The sequence below is a fragment of the Penicillium alfredii genome (assembly GCF_028826965.1).
Source record: "Penicillium alfredii strain IBT 34128 chromosome Unknown utg000004l_segment0_segment0, whole genome shotgun sequence".
Classification (NCBI taxonomy): Eukaryota; Fungi; Ascomycota; class Eurotiomycetes; order Eurotiales; family Aspergillaceae; genus Penicillium; species Penicillium alfredii.
Window position 1 is genome coordinate 2,508,182 of NW_026622701.1, and position 20,902 is coordinate 2,529,083.

A 20,902-nucleotide genomic window follows, 5' to 3' on the forward strand; every position below is an offset into this window, starting at 1 on the left:
CGTGTTGTCCGCGGCCGTCGGCAAAGCGGTACTGCCATGCTCCACCGCCCATGGAAGCTGATCGAGCTGCGCCGATGAAGGTTTTTGTTTGGTGGCACTTTGGCTCCGGTGGATCTGCCTTGATTTGAGGCTCCTGTGAAGTCTTGGGAAATTATTTTGATTTCTGTCTCTTTCTTCTCAATCTGCACTCCTCGCATCGCTGTCATTCCTCCTGTGGCGGCTGATATACCCCACCTGCCCGCCGAATCTAGAGCGAATTTTATACTCCTGTCAAAATGGTGCTCGACTACAGCAAATGGGATGCGCTGGAGCTGTCAGACGATTCGGATATTGAAGTTCATCCCAACGTCGATAAGCGGTCGTTCATCCGAGCCAAGCAGTCCCAAATTCACCAACAGCGAGAACAGCGCCGCCATGACATCAAGACCCTAAAGTACGAGCGCATCATTAATGATGGGCTGCTGTCGCGCATCGATAAGCTCCTTGAGTCTCTCAAGAAGCACGAGGATTCGTCTGCCTCTCCCGATGAATTCATCTTCCAGACTATCATGGAGTTCGCAAGCAACCCCGCCGAGGACCAAGCCCCGCCTCCCCCGGAGGGAGTCCACACCCATGAAAAGGAACAGCCCAAGTACTCGCAGATGATGGGCGCACTGGTGGATCAGGTGAAGAAGGAATTCGAGGGCTCCACGCCAGACAATCTCTTCAAGGAATACATCCAGGGTGTCGGAGGACACAAAGAGAAGGTGCAGGGCCTGCAGAAGGAATTGCTGGCGAGACTGGCACAGCTCGAAAAGGAAGAAGGCACCAAGATTACTAGCGATGGATTGCATGATGGGTTTAACACCTCACATGTTGCCAAGTCGACCGACAAAGGAAAGGCCGCTGCTTCAGCGCAGGAAAGTTCGACAGAGCTGTTGAACCCTGGTGCCGTGAATCAGGCCTCGGCAGCGAAGGCCGGCGAGGATGATGACGATGACCCTGCCAATGTCGAGATTAGTGAATTGGGCAAGCAGTTTGCCCGCATTAGGCCTGGTGACTACAGGGCCTACCAGCAATTCATCTCTGAACACCCGCAAATTATTGCCGAGAAGGAGACGGATGGCTTGCTCGTTGAGGCGTTCAACAGCCAGCTGAAGGGCCAGGAGGATTACGCTCGCCAGTGCGTCCACCAGGGCCTGCTCTTGCAATACTGTCGCTCCTTGGGCCGGGACGGCATCCAGTTATTCTTCACCCGGTATGTACATGTCATCGTCGGTGTGCAGCATCCAACTAACAGTTGATTGTCCAGGATTACCACCAAGGACCACCGTGCCGCAACGTTGTTCAGTAACGATGTGAATGACACCTACCACCGAATCAAGTCTCGCGCGGCCGAGCTCAGTAAAGAGAAGTCCGCGTCCAATGACCCGGCCGGGGTGGAGCAAATTCAGTTGCACGCCGTGGACCCGAGTACCAAGATCACCATCAACATCCCTGCCGCCAACAGCGAAGAGCCCACCGAGGTCGAATCGCGCAAGATCTTCGACACCTTCCCCGCAGATCTCCAAAAAGCGCTGGAGTCTGAATCCCTGGACGAAGTCAACAAGGTCTTGGGCAAGATGTCTGTTGAAGAGGCAGAGGTGGTCGTCGAGCAGCTGGGCGATGGTGGTATGCTCAGTCTGGAGCAAGGTATTGTCGATGCTACTACGGCCGAAGGCCAGAAGAAGCTGGCGGAGTTGGAGGCCGAAGGCAAACAGGAGGTCGGGGAGCCTGGAGGTGACGTGACGGAGCTGGATTGAGCTGCAACCACGCTTCGATTGAAATGAGACAAAATGAATGAATACATTGCGATATTTTCCCGTCTATTGTCAGAAATCACCGACCCTGCTCCCCCTCAAGCTATTAGATGGGCTATTTCCTCGAGACTGCTCCCGAACTATTCGGTGAATGCAGGTATTTATTAGACAATTGGGCATTGGTATTGCCATCTATCAATGCGACCTCCATTCAAATATAAAGCCGGGCGAACGGGAGATTGGGAATCTTTGGTATTAACGATGCTATCAATCTGAAATACTTAAATTACACAAACCCCCTGAAGACTGCGCTGCGTGGAGTGAAATGAAATAGAGAAAAAAAGACGTCGCAACGGCGATTGACAAGTAGTGCTTGGGATGACAAGGACATGACGGGGTAGCACCATAGAAGGCCGGCGGCATGCGCTCGACTTTGAATCAGGCAATCCTCCAAACCGCCTCAGCACTGGGCTAATAACCCCCCCGCAGCCATCAACTTGAAGAAACCGAGGAAAATGAACTAGATCCCGCTGGCACCGGGAGCCTCCTGGTCCTTTTTCAAGTCGATCAACAACTCGCGGAAACGCTCCTTGCCAGAGCCGCTGGCGCCCCCCGTGGAACCTTTGCCGGACACATCGACCAATTTCGCAATGCGCTCCCAGCTCGTGCCACCGGCAGAGGTATCCTCGCGGTTAGCCAGAAACTGTTCGGCCTCAGAACGGGTCTGGCCACGGTGCTTGTCCGCCTTGTTGTTGTAGGAAACGTAGAAGTCGTCAATGTCCTCACGAGCCTTCTTGGTGGTAGCCTCTTTCTTCTCGTTTGAAACCTCGGCACGGCGCGCAATCTCGGAGTCTCGCTTCTCACGCCATTCCCTAGATAATTGAGTTATATGTCAGTCAAAGGAAGAAGTCATGAGAGAATCAACGCAGGTGAAAGGTCATGGGTTCGTTGATCGAGACTGGAATTGAACTCACTTGACAGCCTCGGGCTCTTCTTCGGGCTCCAGAGTGCTTGGGTAGCCGCTTGGCGGAAATGGGGAGCCAGTTCCAGTAATTGTGCCTCCGGGTGCGACTTTCTAAATGATCAAAGCCATCGATCAGTACGTCGCAGGTTTGTCAGTCTACTCAGGAGCTGATGCGTACCTCGTTCTGTGCCTGTGTCTCCATTGAGGGGAACGACGATTCGAATTGACCACTCTCATCCGCAAACGCAGCGTTGCCTTCTCCACCCAGCAAGTCATCCCCCGTATCTACATTCTCGTGGGCGGCAACGTGGTCTTGAGGGGTAGCGAATTCGTTTGCGTCTTCTCCGAGAGCAGCGCGCTCACGGGCCAGGAAATCATCATCGGGGGCATCCTGGCCTTCGGCAACTCCAGTCTGGCCTGGATATGTTTTGTCAGCTATGGTAGCTCAGTTGGGGAGTAGAACGGTGGAAGTGGGTTGTCCATACCCTCTGAGAAGTCCTCCAGAGAAGGGAAACGGTCAGCCATTGTGCAAGTATTCGTTGGTATCAGAATGTTTCGTAGTTTTTAAGGAGATGATGACCGAGTGTGAGTGATAAGGCAGGGAGAAGTGGTGAGTGAGAGTGGTAGCAGTAGGAGTTGACAGATGTTGACGGAGCGCGCTCGGAGCCCCCGATTCTGCCGCTGGCGGGGGCGGTCAGCAGCTCAATGTTGCAACTGATCAGCTTCACCAGCGTCGACTCCACCTCCACAACCCCGGCTGGACGCGTTGTTTGACTTCGTGGGCCAGGCATTTCTTTAGTTCTTTTGAATCTCTTGCGCCCTTCTTGATTTCATTGTTGGGCTTCAATTGCTCTCAGTTACCACTGCCCTATCCTATCTACCCTTGTCGCAACCGCGACCTAACTTCAATTCAATTGATCACTTGAAAGCTACTTGCCCGGCCACTGCGATAGGCCCCTGAATCATCCACTATGGCATACACCGATGATGCTGTCAAAGCAAAGCTATCAGCTTTGAATGAGACACAGGAGAGCATTGTTACTGTCGCGCAATGGGTTATGTTTCACAGGTAAGTAAATACCTAGCTTGGACACAAACGAGCCAAACCCCTACTAATCATGGTCGCAATTTGCAGGCGACACGCTGAGCGGACTGCGCAGATCTGGCTCCAAAAGATCCGCGACTCAGCACCCCCCAAGCGTCTTAATTTGGTCTATTTGGCCAATGGTACGAATACCCCTCGCCCAGCTCTTACTCGTCTATTGACCCAGTTACAGAGGTGGCACAGCAGTCCAAAGCCCGAGGGAAAGATGATTTCCTTATTGCCTTCTCGCCGGTCAGTTCCCATCGAAGTGCATGACGCTTAGATTCAAACTAATTGAGAGACCAGATCGTCGTGGACGCAACAGCGGCGGCCTACAAAGGGTCGTCGAATGATGTTCAGCAGAAGATTCGCCGAGTTGTTGAAGTGTGGCGACAGCGCAATGTCTTTGAGGCTCCGATCTTGGAGGCCGTGGAAGCTCGTGTGAATGGTATGTCGCATTGACCAGTTCCGACACACAACGTGCTAACTAGAAGCCTGACTTGTTTCTTAGAAATCGACAAGACTCGCTCCACCACCAAGAAACAACCACTCGGCGGATCTTTCTTCAGGGACTCCTCAACGGGGTCTACTCCCTCGGAGCTCCAGCCCCTCGTCCCTTTGCAAGTTGCCCTCACGAAAGCTGCCATGACCACCAATACGTCGGCGACAACCGCCAATACAGAGTACGACAAGATGCACGACACCAAAACCCCACAACCCACTCCTCCAGTGCACGCCGCGCGTCTCAGTCAGCTATTGAAAACACTTGCAAACGCAGAGAGCTCTGTTTCCGAGGTGATCAAGTCACGACGTGCGTTGATTGACGGCCTTGAGAAGTTGCTGGAGACCAACCGCTCTGAGCTGTCGAAGGAAGAGTCTCTTGCAGCGCAGCTCTCGGAGAAGAAAACGCAGACCGACGTCAAGAAGCGCGAGGTCGAGGACGCCATCATGCGAGGTCTCTCGACTGAGGACCCCAGTGGCGGCCCGCATGGTGATCACAGCGGCCAGGGTGAGGAGCCCGCCCGTCCGCAAGTCGAGGCCTTGACTCCACCTCCCGTCGAGGCCATCACGCCCGTAGGGTCCCCGAAGCCAGAACAGCAGCAGACCGGACCCGCGCCGTTCACAGAAGGAGCACATGTGCCGCTTCCGGATAACTTTACTCTCCCTGGCCTCGAGCAGCCTGACAATGGAATCTCTCTACCGGATCCATCCACAATCTCGCCGGGCGGCGGCAACGACTTCGACCTCAGTACGAATGGAGCCGGGGCTAAGAGACGCAAAGTCGCGCACGGCGAGGAAGACTATTCGCAATTTGCCAGCGGAGACTTGGACGATGATGTGGCCCAGCTGCTGGCGCAGGAGGGCAAACAGCCGTAGCCGGTGCCTATGATGTTTTCCCCTATCTAATGCTTAGTTTCATCGGAAGGGATCTTCCAAGACCTCGGGTTCTTTTCTCGTGTCCATTTGAGCCATGTTTCGACTAGAAGTGTTTGAATACCATTTGAAACTTTTCGGCAATCAACCAGTCATTCAATCATTCAGTAATTATTCATGGTCTACGGCAGTTCCCGATGCAGCGATAATAAGAACACCGAAGGGGACAGGATACGAACTTCACACATCCACCAGGATCTATAGTCGTATTCTACAAGACAGACGGAATCCAAGATGCCCTTGCTTATCGGTCACATTAAAACTATTATGGGGTATTTTGCAGAGGCTTTCATCGAAATATATCAGGATCCATCCAGCGGTCTCGCGCAAAGTGGTTCGGAGAGTGACGCCGCCTCCGGTCTATGGAAGCCAGCACCGACCGGATGTTGTTAGAAGATTCGTTTTCGGGCTTCGGGGAGGAGCCGTGTTTCTTGGGTTTGACGACCAGCAGAATGACCATGCCGATGACCAGCAGCGCCAGGAGCAGCATGACTTTGCGTTTGGTGGTGCGGCTTTGATAGTTTGTAGCCTGGCGGGTATTGATATGAGAATATGTTCAAAAGGAGAAGAAGAAGAAGATTGTACAGAAACATACCACTTTCAGTTCCTTATCGGCTGCCTTGACCTCGGTGCCCATTCTTTCCACGTTGAAGTCGATGCGATCTAGCATAGTCCCCTGGTCGATGACCAGTGATTGCAGCTCGCGGAAGATGTCAGAAAGTTCGATAATGCCTTTGGCGATGTCGTTGATTTCGCGTTCTCGTTGTGCGATTGCGGCGTCATTCTGGCCTGTCGCTCGTTGGGAGGTTTGCATCAACATGGTTTGTGAGAATGACCGGTCCGCATCCGATTCCATTAGAGAGGGATCCGTGTATGGGTTTTGAACCGGGGTAGGTGCGCGGTCAAACGGCGTCGTAAGGCCTTCAAGATCTCGGAGTTCTATGACAGATGATTAGCTGGCCCAACGCATGGGCAGAAGCAAAAAAAAGAAAAAAAGCCGGTCCTTACTCCTTAAATAGGTGCTTTGCTTCTTGCGGAAGCGCGCACTCGCCTCCTGGACACGCGAGGCAAGCGAGATCTGAATATTCTTGGCCATAGTCTCCTCGCCGCCGGTGATACCGCCCTGCTGCTTGGAATCGCGCACCATCATCTCGATGCGCTGGATAGCCCTCTGGCAATCGTGAAAGCCGCGGGTGATATCCTGCGTAAACCGCTCGATAACACCTTCTTCCTTCTTCCGGACGTCCTCGTCACCAAACCCAGGCAGCAGATGCTTCTGGTGCAGCTTGTCGAGCTGGGACGACTTTTGTGCAATCTCCGTCAGCAGCTCCGACACCTCCTCCTGCACGTCAACCCAGCGCGGGGGCAGAAGGTCCATCTCAATGACCATGTCCCCATCTTCGTCCTGGCCACCGGGCTCGGAGATCAGCCGCCGGCTTTCTTCGGGTTGGGAGGGTATGTCGGAGAAGCCATTGGAGGGTCCGAGGAAACGTGGCTTCTTGGCGGGGTGGTGGGTGAAGGACTGGCGGTAGGAGATGTAGCTATACAATAAGAGAGAAGGGCAAGGTGTGTTAGCTTGTCTCTTGTCAACCAAGCGGTTTCGATGGGAGGCGCATTGCGCAAGCATACAGGTTGGTGCGATCCCGCCACATTGTGAGAGGGCGTGAGGAATGGGAGCAGGTCAAGGGTTATAGGTGGATGGTGGATGGATCGATACTCATGTTCAAGCTATCAGCGCCGCAAGCTTGAAGTCGAGAGTCTTTGATAGTCGAGTGCAAGCCGATCGTCTGCGAATGGAGTGACATGAGAAGCTCGAAGAAGGGGCAACGTCGGGCCCGGTATTCAATGTGTAACTTACGACCGTCTCCACATGGCTATGGGGGGGCTTTTGTGTATTGGTTCTGTCATGGCGGGTACCTGAGATTCATGCTTTGTCCGAGTCCCGAGTGGCTTGTTGACGTCTTGGAGATATCTCGTAGATCTTGAGGTCGATCCTGTTCTGGTCTCTGGGGAGCTAGGTAGATCAGTCCGAGATCAATGTGATGTGCATAGGTCAATGCAGCTATCAAGCTGTTGCAGATTTCACGGTATTTGGACATCGTAGGGCTGGTGACAGCTACTGTCAACCTCGCTAGGATAGATATCTTGATAGGTACAGTATCAGATAGGATAGGACATATTCATGGATGTTATTTAGTTTAGAATGAGTGAGATTATTCCTTTGGAAGGGTAATCAAATCACTACTGTAAGTATCTGGTGACTGATTGGTATAGTAGTATGGAACTAAAGATATTCTATATATATTTAAGTCAAATCTGCCTTATGATGCTATTGCAGCCATAGATTATCAAATATCAGCTATACTAAACCCCCAAACCATATCTGATAGCAAACTCGATCATCGAAAATCGCCGTATCTAGGCAGAAACCAAGCTTTTGGGGATCCATTCACCAGCCCAACAGCACCAACACTGGGTCGAGAGGATCTAAACGCAAAATGCACAAAATTACACACGAAATACCATTCTCTAGACGCAATTACCACCTTCATTGCCAACAAACCGAGTTCTAGACTGCGCTGGTGGACAGTTGAAAAAGGTGACAATCTCAGCCCTGGGGCGGGTACACTGTGACCGCCTTTCGCGTGACTGGGTACTAGCCAGACACGCTATTTTTGTGTACGGTACTATGTACCATTGGCCGGTAAGGCTATCGTCTTTTCCCCTTAACCCTCATCTCTTCCCCCCCACCATCATCAAATTGTCTCATTCTCTCTCGCTCTTTTTTCAACTTTTTGATCATCAAATCCATTCACAATGGTATTCCTTTCCTCTGGCTCTCCCCCTTCCTTCTGCCCCTCTGTCCTGTTGGGTTGAAACACTCTCCCCACGCTGCGGGGCACCGATTCTGGTAACCCAGGACACTTTTGCTGACCTCGCATCGCATTGCCCAGGCCGACTCTCTGACCGAAGAGCAAGTCTCCGAGTACAAGGAGGCCTTCTCCCTGTTTGTGAGTAGCATTCTCCATGTCGATTGAGCTCTGTGCAGCCCCGGGGACACATGCTGATGGTTTTCTCTCTTGCGACCTACAGGACAAGGATGGCGATGGTTAGTGCGATCTCTCCTGACAGCTCGGTCGGGTTTATCTGTGCCTCCCTCGAGCGTTCGAGAACCCCATTTACCATCCATTTACTGAGACATACATTCGATTACTAGGCCAGATCACCACCAAGGAGCTGGGCACCGTCATGCGCTCTCTGGGCCAGAACCCGTCCGAGTCTGAGCTGCAGGATATGATCAACGAGGTCGATGCCGACAACAACGGCACCATTGATTTCCCTGGTATGGCTGTCTCTTATTGTAATGCTGGATGGGCAAATGGTTGACGTGCGATAGAATTCCTCACCATGATGGCCCGCAAGATGAAGGACACGGACTCAGAGGAGGAGATCCGGGAGGCGTTCAAGGTGTTTGACCGCGACAACAATGGCTTCATCTCGGCCGCTGAGCTGCGCCACGTCATGACCTCGATCGGCGAGAAGCTGACCGACGACGAGGTGGATGAGATGATCCGCGAGGCGGATCAGGATGGTGATGGCCGGATCGACTGTATGTGGAACGACTCCAATATTCTGGGGAAATATCCGTCGCCGTTTTATGCTAACTAATCCGCAGACAACGAGTTCGTCCAGCTCATGATGCAAAAATGATCTCCCGCGTTCCCCATGTTTGTCAATGCTAGCTGAAGTTGTTTTCAACGAGGATGTCTATTTCTTTCTTTCTCTTCTTGCCTTTTCCATTATTTCCTTTCCCATCTCAGTGTCCCATGCTGGTATTCTGTAGTCGATTCGCCTTAGGCGAGAGATTGGATGATTCATGATCAAGCGTGCACTTTGAAATGCAGGTGGAAAACATGTGCTCGAGCTGGTGTTTATAATCCAGTACAGTATTATATTGATTTTGGTTGCAGCCAAGTAAGCTTGTATTATGCCAATTATTCGAGTAAAAGTATAGGTTGAACCAATTGCCCGGCTATAGATATCATGTCGGAGTAACATCCAGCGTCATGACACTCAAAAGACCCCTCCCAGCATCTACCAGTTCTAATTCCTGAGCCCGAACTACCGATTAAACCGCAGGACCTCCATAAACTGCCTAGCGACATCGGCCCCAGCCTGCGGATCAGGGTCATCCTCCGCGCCACTCACACCCACCACTCCCGCCAATTCATCCGAAAGAGTCCCAGAAACAGACGGATGCCGGGGCTGGCTCTTATACCGACGTAATCGCTCTTTTACCTCCTTCCCAACCCCAGGAACCAAAATAGCCTCCCGAGCACCCTCCAATCCCAACCGCCCCCAGAACTCGCGGATCAGCGACGCGGTAGCCGCATACTCGGCGTCGATATCGGCGTCCTCGATAGCGGAGAACGAGACATCGATGCCCGAGTCGGCATCTTCCGACACTGCACGAGCACAAGTATGAGCATGAGAAAAAAAAAAAAGGAAAAGAAAAGAAAAGAAAAGAAAAGAAGACGAAGAAGAGTCGGAGACACCCATACCTATGGCGTCGTCAGGGTTGGTAGGCAACGAGCCGACAACAGACGGGCCGCGCCACTCGATCTCGACCACGGTGCCGCGCACGCGGGCGGCCGGGTAGGTCTGGCGCACGTCGCCGAGCCGCACGCGGAAGTCGCCGACGTCGTAGACGACGCCGCTGGGCACGGCGACCGTCAGCCGGTGGCACCAGAACGGCTGGCACGCGTAGGTGAAGTGCTGGAAGAGGGTTCCATATGCCGACGGCGGGACGGTTGTCATTACCATGGCGGCTGAGTCTACTGCTGTGGCGCCTGTCCCTGGCCCGGGTCCGGTAGGAGGCGGCGATGCACTGGCTGGCGCCCCGCCGGCGGGACTGGCCGATGCCGCGCCGGGCGGATGGAATGGCTTCTCAGCGGGCTCGGACGCGTAGATAAACCCGTGGTGCGGGTAGTGCGTCAGCGACAGAAACTGCATGTACCGCGGCTTGGCGGGTCGCTGGGCGGAGTTTGCGGACGCAGGCAGCAGGCCTGGGGTGTCACGCATCAGCTTCTGCTCCAGGCTCCAGCGGCCCACGGGGACGAGGTCGTCATCCACGAAGGCGGCGCGGAGGCGCTCAGTGATGGTGGCGAGGGCGGTGGTGGAATTGGGGTGTGAGGGGATGAAGTAGACGCTTGATTGTTGGAGTTAGTTTGGGACCGTGGGAGATTTCATGGATAAGTGAGAGGCAAGAGAAGAAAAGAGGATTTGGCATTTACCCTGTGAGAGGCATGACGCCGGTTTCTCTCTCTGGCCTTATATATCGTGGGGATGTTTATAGGGACTGGGTGGCCAGAGAAAGACGGTCTCAAAGTATTCGCTGGAGCACGGGATTCAAACTGGCCCAGCCAAGCTAATTGCAAGCGTAGACAATGAAGACTCGTCGTATGTGATGCCATACAACAATAGCCCGGTGTCCGATCCTTGGAACAACCACGATAGCAAAGGTGGTCACAAGCAGTGTATCTTTATTTCAGTTAGTCTATTTCATTATTAAATTACAATTGCTTGAAAGGAGAAACACCACTTACCGAGTGTCGACAGGGTACAAGGTGAGCATGGAAGTTGGATCTGATCTATCCAGTGCAAACACGACAAACACCGTATGAAGGGACTTTGCTTTGCTTGCACCGCTGCGCTCTTGTCACTCGACCAAATATGACACCCTTGGATGAAAGACGATATCCAAGGCTTGTCCTTGTAGAAAGCACTCGGCGTCGACTTTATTCTAGAAGTAAGAATAAGAAATAAAACAGAAACAGACTAAAATAAAATAACGTAAAATAACAGACATGGAATAAATAAGCTGAATAAACTAAATGTGAGATTCTATGCCAGCTTATCGATATCTCCCGAGTTGTCCAGTGGACCCTTCTCCCCCCGGACCCTGCGCATGTTCTGGCATCCAGAGAACAAGGTGTCCCCGAACATCCTGGCTTCACAAGCTTCACAAGCTTCACACGCACACTTTGCTCAGTTTAAGGCCCTCTCCTTACGTGGATCTTCCCCCAAGACATTCCACATTGCGCCAATCGCTACTCAGTACTTTCCTGGTGTGAGGCCTCCCTGACGATCAACGGCCCACACTGCCTCTCCCCCAATCCTTCCAACTTGGCCCCCGATCGTGGCCCGTTTCTCTGGCATTTCCACCTCTCTCCTAATGACACTTTAGCACATCGCTCCTAAAAAAGAAAACAAGACAGAAACCTCCAAACGTTGAGATTTCCTGCTCGTCCACTCTCTTTGATCGGTTCTCTCCGAACCTGTCCCCTTCGACTTCATTTCCCGATGACCGTTCCTTTCTAATTTCCACTTTTCTTCTTCTTCTTTTCTTTCCCCTTCGACTTTCCTTTTCGTCATGTTTTTCAACCGAAAAGGCCGGCCCATCGCCAAAGCAATCGTCTTCGTCTGCGTGGTGTATTTTCTTTTCGTTTGGTTCCCGCGCAGTTCGCCCGCCCCTGTCAAGCAGCAGAAACGCCCTGGAAAGCCCATTTCGAGGAAAGACCCCGAACCGCCCAAAGATGCCGTCCATTTAACCAAACACCCCGAGCTCAACCCCGTGCCCGCCCATATTCCTCTGCCCAACGGCCCGGGGAGCATTCCCCGCATCCAGTTCGACTTCCCACCTGAATCCCCCGAAGATCGCACCGAAAGAGTTCGCAAGCAGGAGGCCGTGAAGAGCGCTTTCCTCCACGCCTGGAATGGATATAAGGACCATGCATGGCTCCGCGATGAAGTGGCGCCCACGAGCGGCCAGTTCGAGGACACTTTTAGCGGCTGGGGGGCCACTCTGGTCGATTCGCTGGACGCCCTGGTCATCATGGGGTTGGATGACGAGCTCGAACTCGCCCTGGAGGCTCTGAATGAAATCGACTTTACCACGACAACCAGTCGGGAAGTCAACGTCTTTGAGATCGTTATTCGGTACATGGGAGGCTTCCTGGCAGCCCATGACCTGACCAATGGCAAACACCCGATACTTCTCAAGAAGGCGGTCGAATTGGGTGAAATGATCTTCAATGCGTTTGACACGCCGAATCGCATGCCCCAGATGCGCTGGAACTGGGCCAAGTAAGTGTCCCTCATATTCACTGCGCACTAGTCCTGGGCGGGGTTCTTTAGTCGCGATGATCCGGGACTGACAAGTTGCAGGTCGGCCCGAGGCGAGGGAATTTGGGCATCTCCGCGCACCAGTCTGGCGGAGATCGCTTCTTTGACGGTTGAATTTACCCGTCTGACGCAGCTGACCAAAGACCCGAAATACTTCGACGCCGTTCAGCGGATCACGAACAACCTGCAGGAGGGCCAGGCAACAACCAGACTGCCTGGAATGTGGCCGACCTTTATCAATGCCGAGAAACTCCGGTTCGAGGACACTTCATTCAGTGTGGGAGGTTGTGCCGATTCCGCATACGAATACTTCCCTAAAGAGCACATTCTCTTGGGCGGCAAGACCGACCAGTATCAGAAGATGTATGCGGATGCCATAGAGACCATCAAGAAAAAGGTCATTTTCCGTGCGATGACCAAGGACGCTGATCGTCGCGCGCTCTTCGCTGCCGACGTTTATGTGCTTCGAGGCGGCGACTCTCAATCCCTGCGGTATGCGCCGGACCATCTCAAGTGTTTCATGGGTGGTATGGTGGCCCTGGGAGCCAAGGTGTTCAACCGCCCCGACGACATGCCGATCGCTCGCGGGCTGACGGACGGCTGTGTCTGGGCGTATGATGTGACCCCGACGGGTGTCATGCCGGAATCGTTCCGCGTCAGTGCCTGTGAGAATATTGATGTCTGTCCCTGGGACCAAAACAAGTGGTTTGCGGACATCATTGGGCGCCATATTGAATTGGACGAAGAGCGCCAGAGAGCGCAACAAAAGGTCGATGCCCAGAGGTTGCCGCCCGGCATAACTGACATTCGGGACCCATCGTATAGCCTCAGGTACGAAAATGTTTTTCATTTGTTATTTCTCATCCCACATGCTAACATCCTAACCACAGACCCGAAGCTCTTGAGTCTCTCTTTATCATGTACCGAATCACCGGCGACAAGTCCCTTCAAGATGCTGCGTGGCGGATGTTCCAGAACATCGAGAAGGCCACGCGCACCAAGTTCGGCCACTCCTCCATTGCCGATGTGCGCGACAAGGAGCCGAAGCTCAAGGATAAGATGGAGAGCTTCTGGTTGGCCGAGACGCTGAAGTACTTGTACCTCATCTTCTCCGAGCCCAACCATATCAGCTTGGACGAATACGTGCTGTACGTCCCCTTAAAATCATCCCCTTATCTCTTGTGTCGTGCATGGGCTAACCATTCATTGCAGGAGCACCGAGGCTCACCCCTTCAAGCGGCCGACTGGCCCTTCATAATCTGGATTTGGCGTGTACAAATTGCATTACATGTCTTGAGTAAATATATAGTGTCATTGAGGCGGGCGGCGTTCTTGACCCGAGGTCATTCACCAGAATACGTTTATAGTAGTTTTCAGACTGTTCAAAAGAATAATGGAATAATGGACCATAGACTCCGCTAAGCCTGCTTTCTCTATACCTCTTATTCTATATAAGTACATTTACACATAAACAGTGGCATCCGACGTACTCTCCGGCGTCGCCACTTCCCGCCACCGCGCCTCATCATACTCATATTGAACCGAGTACTGGACCTCCTTCCGGATGACCATCGAATGTCCATCCTCGTCCCTGTTTTGGTCCTGGTGAGAGTGCGATCCGGTCCCTGATCGGGCCCGCTGCCGCTGCAGCCGCGGCATAAGTTCAATCAGATCTCCATCCGGATGCGAGGAGCTCGCCTCTTCCTCTTCTTTTTCTCCATCTTTCCCTTTCATCTTCTTGTCCAGCCTTGTAATGCCCTGCTTGGCTTGCTTGCTCTGGGAAGCGAGAGAAAATATAGACCGTCGATGAAATGTGCGAGTCTGGTGAGTATTTCCATCGGGACTGGGAGTTGTACCAGCAAGCTGGTTCTTCTTCTTCTGCTTCTGCTTCTGCTTCTGTTGGTTGTATATATGTTCATCTCCACAGCAGAAACCATCCTCCTTCTTATTTGACGAAGAAGACGGCGCCGTGCCCGCCCTCTTCCTCTGAACCCTGGACCGGGACATAGACTGCAATACGGAATTCGAATTCGAGTTCGATCCTGACCCAGATCCAGACTCGGAACTCCCCTTCGTGCCGCGCGACCTCGAGGCCGAAACGCTGCTTTCGAGCGTCGAGTCGCCCGCCGTACCGTAGAACGTGCTGACGGCTGCCATGAACGGCCGCAGACAGAATACGCTGCAGGCGACCAGCGTGTAGTGCACCTCGACTTGGAGCCAGACGGTTGGGGGGACAGCGGCGAGGGTTACATCGGGGTCGTGGAGGGCGGCGCGGAGGGTAGAGATGTGGAGGAGAGTGAAGATGATCAAACTGTTGTGGGATTATTTGATTAGCTTGGGCTTTTTGGGTAGTATTTCTTCTTCTCTTCTTCTTCTTCTCGAGGTGTGGACTCACGGAAATCGGAAGATAAACGCAAACCCAATAGCCAGCTTGCGCTTCACAGACATGAAAAGACCTTTCAGCAGAACCACGGCCAGCAGAAATAGAATCAGCTCGGTAATGACATCCAGAGCAGCGATGAACTGCCATCGTGTATTCTATACACATCATCAGCCACCCTGCACTCTAGAGGAATTTATACACATATATATTCCATATGTATATCTTCGCTCAACACAAGACATAGTGATTCAGCATACCAAATTGCGACACTGCCCGCCCTGAGACCGCCACGGCTTGTTCAGCTCACAGTCAACAAGCAAGATCAAAACAGCCGGGACGAGCCAGGCTGTGCAGAGGGCGAGCGTGGCCCACGAGGCGCGGTTGTGTAGTTTCTGCGGCGTCAGCCGCAGGTAGATGGCGACGACGCAGCATTTTGAGAGGTAAAGGATTAGTAGAGAGAAGACGTCGCTTGTGGTGATTAACTATCCGATCAGCTTTGGCTCAACAAACTACCCGCTGGATATCAAAGATATCAAAATGCAATTAAATAGTGTTCGTGTACTTACAGTCTGGATTTGATCGAGTCGGCCGGGTTGCAGTAATGTAATTGACGTCCCGAATCCGCGCGAGCAGGCGTAGAACATCAGTGTAGACTGGATACCGGCGAGAATCTTGTATCACAAATTCGTATGTCAGCTCTAGTTTGTCACCGAGGAGAGTGTGAATATCTTGTAAGTAATCAACTCAGGTCCGCTTACCGTCGCCCCCAGCAAGACAAAATCATCTCGCGCAAATGGCGGGATCAATACCAGCCGCACATACAGCCGGATGAGAAAGCAGGCCAGCGACACCACCAGCCCCAAGGCGGCCGTGATGATCACCCACGCGGAGTGGTGGTCGTCGTCGACTACCTCGAAGGGCGGCGACTGGCCCGGGGGCACATATGGGCCCATGGCAGAGCACAAACGGGGCCTTCCGAAATGACGGGGACCAGAAGGATTCGATATTCGGTGCAGTGAGCTACCATTGGAGAGAAGGTGGATGTGGCGGTAGGATTCTTTGGGGGTTATGGGTGAGCGTCTTTGGGGCTATACATGCACGGATTGCATGTACCAAAGAATGACACATCCAAAGGTCCAAACAAAGAAAGAAAAGACAGAGTAAAAGAAGGACGGTAGCTTTTGGCCGGGTATATACAAGCCCAAGGCATGCGGCTTCAAGACTCGGCGGCATTGAGCTATCGGACAATGATTACCGGGGCAAGCAGATGCTAGCAGCCGGTGCCACGGGACGCCCTCGAGTAGCGGGCATCGGTAGGGCTTGCAAGATCGCCGTTCATAAGTGGGGAGGAAAAAGATTCATAGATATCCAAGCGCCATCCCTTTCTTCGGAACGAACAACCCGAGTTCATATAGCGTGTCGGATTCCACTATGGATAAGTGCGTGCATGTGTGCAGCCACTATTCCACTGATATCCTCTCAAAGAATGGAGACGAGAGGCTATTTGCTGCCTCCCTCACGTCGGAGGGGGTGGGCTCGGCCCTCCGACCGAGCAAGCATGATCATAATCAACCGGGCAGCCGCTGCCAACATCCTGTGCCTAGTCGGCGATCAGCATGAGTTCTGCCCCTTGGGAACTATGTCGGATCTCAAGGAGGCAGCCATCCGATAGGGCCATGTGGTTTGCCCTCGAACAAGCATGCGAGGGGGATGTAGGGCGAATTTGAGTCTTGATGGGGAGGAATAAGCATCAAGGGATGATTTGCACCAGGATCATGGGGGGGGAGTTTGGGGCGATGGATCAGAAAAGGCATCGGTAGCGTGCCGATGCCAATCCATGCCCTAATCAGGGATGATGTTGACAGGCGTAGATCCCTAAACCCCCTAAGCTCCAGCAAATCTCGCAGGCAATAATCATATCTTCTTGATTGTTTGGAAGTACCTTCATAGAAAATCCAAAATAAAAGACTCGACAAAAATATAAATATCGAAGCTTTGATCGCCAGATCCTCCACGATGCAACCTCCCTCCCCTTGGCATGCAGGGCGCCAATAGCTTGGTTGATGGTTTCATTCCTCTCCAGGATTCAAGGGATGGCCCATCAAACACCGAAAATGAGTCCCCCAAGTGTCCACTCTCCAAAGGGACGTTGCAGCGCTGTCTCGCCCGATCAAACATCCGATGTGTCATTTCTTGATCTTCCCAGGGCTGCGTCTTGGGGGGAGGGATTTCCCACATGGCTGGCGCGCGAGAATTTTTCCTACGCCATGCCTTGCTCCCACGCCAATTCCACGCTTTGGATCCTACCTCGCTAGGTTTTCTCCTGATACCTGCTTCTTTGGGTTACGCCCGTTTCTTGGGGTCCCTCCACTGTCGCGGGTTTTTATATCTTTTATTCTTCGGAACGGGAATTGAATCTCATACTTTTCATAACAGAGGAAGTTGCTGCAACCTTTTATTAATCTTCTTTGGTTATCCGGCTACTGGCTCTTGATCGAGGTGGCTTCGTGTCCTCCAGCATGACTGTCTCTAGACATGACTCTCAGACGACATGTGCATGTCCCGATGATGAAGAGTATGCACAGAAGAGCCTTGTTGCGCCCCGCTATATGGGCACATTGGCTGATCAGCGGGATATGAATGCCTTGGGTCGAGTCCAAGTACTGCGAGTGAGTGACTGCTCTTTCTGCTGCTACTATATCATTTATGGCAATGTCCGTACTGACACACGCAAAGCGAAATTTCCGGTTTATATCTATTGTCGGATTTGGGTGTACATTGATCTGCACATGGGAGGTGATCCTAACGTTAGTGAACATCTGCTGTATGCCTTCAAATCAGTCCATCCAATTGACCCTCAAACAGACTATTGTCGGCAGGACTGACCGATGGCGGCACGGCTGGCTTGATCTGGGGATTTGTTGCAGTCTCAATTGGGTTTTCTCTGGTTTATGCCAGCATTGCCGAGATGGCCTCGATGTAAGTTGCGTTGGATCTGCACTGCAATTAATTTACTAACAATCATCAGGGCACCCACCGCCGGAGGTCAGTATCACTGGGTATCTGAATTTGCTCCTCGCAGAGGCCAAAAGTTTCTGAGCTATATCACCGGTAGGAGATTCCCATATATGTGTCTGATAACGGTGGAAGCTAATCCTCGCTGTTTCAGGGTGGCTCTCGGCGATGGGTTGGCAGTGCGCGATAGTGTCAATTGCATACCTTGCCGGTACGATCATCCAGGGGTTAATTGTCCTGAACCAGCCCACCTATGACTTCAAGCGCTGGCATGGCACGACGCTGGTGATCGCCATTTCAACGTTCTCGATCTTGTTCAACACGTTCTTAGCCAAGAACCTGCCCTTCGTGGAGGGACTGATCTTGATCATCCATGTTGTCGGGCTCTTTGCCATCATCATCCCACTTTGGGTGCTGGCACCACGGAACAACGCTCACGCCGTATTCACTCAGTTCAACAATGGCGGTGGTTGGGACAGTTCTGGCACGGCAACCCTGGTCGGACTGTCCACCACAATCACGTCCATGCTGGGCTACGACTGCTCGGTGCATATGTGTAAGCTGTCCATCATATATACCTTGGATTTTCACACGAGTTGGCTCGGCTGTGTCGCTAACACCAACACAGCCGAGGAAATCAAAGACGCGTCCGAGACGCTGCCCAAGGCCATGATGTCCTCTGTCGCGGTCAATGGCGTGTTGGGGTTTATTATGCTCGTCACATTATGCTTCACTTTGGGTGAGGTCGGCATGGTACTCGACAGCCCAACGGGGTTCCCGTTTATTCAAATCTTCTACAACACCACGGGCAGCTTTGTTGCTACCAACGCCATGACAGCCGTGCTGGTAGTGACTCTGACCGCCAGCACTATCACCGAAGTCGCGACCGCGTCGCGGCAGCTGTGGTCGTTTGCCCGGGACGAGGGACTGCCATTCTCCTCCTTCTTTGCATATGTAGGTCACACTAGTCCCTCGCAGTCTGATTACTTTCTGCTCTCTTTTTCTCCGAATAATCCTACTGACCACATCTTCCCAGGTCACCCCTGGATGGAACATCCCATTGAACTCCGTGATGGTATCCCTGATCGTCACCATTCTCCTGTCCATGATCAACATCGGGTCCCAGGTCGCGCTGAATGCCGTGATATCCCTGACGATTACCTCGCTGCTGTCAGCATACATAGTCTCAATCGGCTGCGTACTCCTCAAACGCCTCCGGGGCGAGCCGCTCCCGCACCACCGCTGGTCCCTAGGCAAGTTCGGCATGGCGGTTAACATGGGAGCCCTGGCGTTTCTCCTCCCGATATTCATCTTCGCCTTCTTCCCTCTGTCAACATCCGTGACACGTGAAACCATGAACTGGAGTGTGGTCATGTACGTTGGCGTCATCGGATCGGCGTCCACCTACTACTTGGTCCGCGGCCGGCACCATTTCATTCCGCCGGTGGCTCTCGTGAAGCGGGAGGAGGGAAAGTAGGTAGGTTGGTCAATCTCCTTGGCTAATTTTTATATTTGATTTTTGAAGATTTCTTTTCTTGTGGATGCTTTGTTCTTTTCGATGACTTGTGACGTATATATAGCTCATATGGGACGGACACCAGCTGTTTCCATATGCATCATGACATAATGAATTCACACCCCACTTGTTCCGGTTGATTCTCGTGATTTATAGTTGGTCTCTGGGTCTGTCGGTAATTAAAGTGAGTACGTAAATCATCGACAATCAATACATATAGCGTTGGTTTTGAAATGTTGTCTCGGAAGTATTCTTTCCCCTGGAAAGGGGGCGTCATTTTCCCGGATTAAGTTATCTGATCGCACTAGACAGGGGTCTCAAAACTTCCCCTATTTATGGATATGTATGCATTACTTCCCCCTAGACATTCTGTGCAGGAATCACCGATCTGGGTTATTCTAGAATGACCCACCGGACTTCCTTTCTTCCCCGGTGGCTGGGAATGATTCTTGAACGGGTGATGAACGGGCAATAAAAGTACCCAGTCAATATAGACATCTACGAACCCGGAGGACCGGCATGTGGAGGTATCTGTTCAGCTGGGCGCAGCTGTTCAGCTTTCCAGAAAGGCCTTGGTCAGGGGCGCTTCCTTTTTTTTTTTTTTTTTTTTTGACATTGAAGTAGATCCTCCATATATAGACTTGACGTATCCTCTGTATACAATATGTCGATGTGTTGAAAATATGGGACCTTTAATCATCTTCTGGGTAAGCTGACTGTGCATCCATGGATAACCACAGTAGCACGGCATAGGGAATACCGATGTTGAAACGGGCAGCCTTGGAATAATCAAATCTCTCGCAAGGGAGGGTCCGTGCGATCCGGTATCTGATTGATTGATATGATAACCCGGTAATTTACACGCCAAGCCCCAGCCGCGTTTGCGACATCGGCCTTTTCCGGAACATAGAAAGGAGTGTCGGCAAGGTCCCCCTGCAAAGATGCCCGAATGTAAATTGTAAATTGCTTTCGGTGATTATCTGCCCAAGGTGTGCTGCAGTTATACACCTCAAGTAGTCCCCTTATCTCCAACTTCTGGTAATACTTTCCCGATGGATCCGGGTCAGAAACTAGCGGCAATAGGCGTCGGCTACGCGCCAGTCAAATGATGATTATTCCGAATAACCCGAGGAAGTCCTTAGCTGCAGTCATGCACCGTCGATCTGGGGGGAGGTTTTCACAAATGGATACGATTCCCCGAAACCGCAGAAGTCAGCACCGTATCCAGTAGTTAATTCCATGCCAAGTCCCGGAATGTGGCAAAATCTGATAGCGAAAAAAAGAGTTCGAATTTTGGTATCTGATTGTAAGGCCTTGTCCCGTCATTTTGGACCCCAGCGAAATTCCTCGGGCCCACGCCCTCCATCCTCATCCCACTCTTCCAGTTTTCCCTCGCTTGCGACCCTTTGCACTAGTTTTCAAAAAGGGGCCATTGTTTCCTACAAATACGTTGCACGCCGTCACGATCGCCTCTCGAACAGAGTCTGCCGTTTTCTCCTCGCGGTCCCCGATCATCCGGACTACCCTCGGCCCACTCCACTCC

The 20,902-nt window shown here is 52.3% G+C and overlaps 9 protein-coding genes across 9 annotated transcripts; 5 read left to right on the top strand and 4 right to left on the bottom strand.

Annotated features, from left to right (window-relative positions):
* Nucleotides 1-275: 275 nt before the first annotated feature.
* Nucleotides 276-1,781, top strand: NUU61_002598 (Hsp90 co-chaperone CDC37; the record flags this gene model as incomplete). Its single annotated transcript, XM_056653180.1, has 2 exons — nt 276-1,237; nt 1,292-1,781. The coding sequence occupies 2 exons, from the start codon at nt 276-278 to the stop codon at nt 1,779-1,781; spliced, it is 1,452 nt and encodes a 483-aa protein (XP_056514247.1).
* A 517-nt stretch (nt 1,782-2,298) lies between these two features.
* Nucleotides 2,299-3,267, bottom strand: NUU61_002599 (clathrin light chain CLC1; the record flags this gene model as incomplete). Its single annotated transcript, XM_056653181.1, has 4 exons — nt 2,299-2,650; nt 2,753-2,853; nt 2,921-3,159; nt 3,228-3,267. The coding sequence occupies 4 exons, from the start codon at nt 3,265-3,267 to the stop codon at nt 2,299-2,301; spliced, it is 732 nt and encodes a 243-aa protein (XP_056514248.1).
* A 446-nt stretch (nt 3,268-3,713) lies between these two features.
* NUU61_002600 (CTD-interacting domain-containing protein) lies at nt 3,714-5,203 on the top strand (the record flags this gene model as incomplete). The annotated part of the gene is made up of 5 exons (XM_056653182.1): nt 3,714-3,811; nt 3,878-3,969; nt 4,020-4,078; nt 4,133-4,274; nt 4,338-5,203. The coding sequence occupies 5 exons, from the start codon at nt 3,714-3,716 to the stop codon at nt 5,201-5,203; spliced, it is 1,257 nt and encodes a 418-aa protein (XP_056514249.1).
* Nucleotides 5,204-5,549: 346 nt separating this feature from the next.
* On the bottom strand, nt 5,550-6,912 carry NUU61_002601 (t-SNARE syntaxin TLG2; the record flags this gene model as incomplete). Its single annotated transcript, XM_056653183.1, has 4 exons — nt 5,550-5,789; nt 5,856-6,199; nt 6,269-6,801; nt 6,890-6,912. 4 exons carry the CDS (start codon nt 6,910-6,912, stop codon nt 5,550-5,552), a joined length of 1,140 nt encoding a protein of 379 aa, XP_056514250.1.
* Nucleotides 6,913-8,077: 1,165 nt separating this feature from the next.
* On the top strand, nt 8,078-8,971 carry NUU61_002602 (calmodulin; the record flags this gene model as incomplete). Its single annotated transcript, XM_056653184.1, has 6 exons — nt 8,078-8,080; nt 8,215-8,271; nt 8,354-8,369; nt 8,478-8,603; nt 8,658-8,870; nt 8,937-8,971. The coding sequence occupies 6 exons, from the start codon at nt 8,078-8,080 to the stop codon at nt 8,969-8,971; spliced, it is 450 nt and encodes a 149-aa protein (XP_056514251.1).
* A 411-nt stretch (nt 8,972-9,382) lies between these two features.
* On the bottom strand, nt 9,383-10,568 carry NUU61_002603 (uncharacterized protein; the record flags this gene model as incomplete). The annotated part of the gene is made up of 3 exons (XM_056653185.1): nt 9,383-9,726; nt 9,823-10,469; nt 10,555-10,568. 3 exons carry the CDS (start codon nt 10,566-10,568, stop codon nt 9,383-9,385), a joined length of 1,005 nt encoding a protein of 334 aa, XP_056514252.1.
* A 1,125-nt stretch (nt 10,569-11,693) lies between these two features.
* On the top strand, nt 11,694-13,703 carry NUU61_002604 (glycoside hydrolase family 47 protein; the record flags this gene model as incomplete). The annotated part of the gene is made up of 4 exons (XM_056653186.1): nt 11,694-12,406; nt 12,488-13,276; nt 13,336-13,593; nt 13,658-13,703. 4 exons carry the CDS (start codon nt 11,694-11,696, stop codon nt 13,701-13,703), a joined length of 1,806 nt encoding a protein of 601 aa, XP_056514253.1.
* A 203-nt stretch (nt 13,704-13,906) lies between these two features.
* Nucleotides 13,907-15,781, bottom strand: NUU61_002605 (uncharacterized protein; the record flags this gene model as incomplete). The annotated part of the gene is made up of 5 exons (XM_056653187.1): nt 13,907-14,756; nt 14,841-14,983; nt 15,086-15,310; nt 15,395-15,499; nt 15,587-15,781. 5 exons carry the CDS (start codon nt 15,779-15,781, stop codon nt 13,907-13,909), a joined length of 1,518 nt encoding a protein of 505 aa, XP_056514254.1.
* Nucleotides 15,782-17,347: 1,566 nt separating this feature from the next.
* On the top strand, nt 17,348-19,320 carry NUU61_002606 (putative GABA permease; the record flags this gene model as incomplete). The annotated part of the gene is made up of 7 exons (XM_056653188.1): nt 17,348-17,497; nt 17,565-17,635; nt 17,694-17,807; nt 17,857-17,939; nt 17,998-18,399; nt 18,472-18,797; nt 18,880-19,320. The coding sequence occupies 7 exons, from the start codon at nt 17,348-17,350 to the stop codon at nt 19,318-19,320; spliced, it is 1,587 nt and encodes a 528-aa protein (XP_056514255.1).
* Between the last annotated feature and the right edge of the window lie 1,582 nt (nt 19,321-20,902).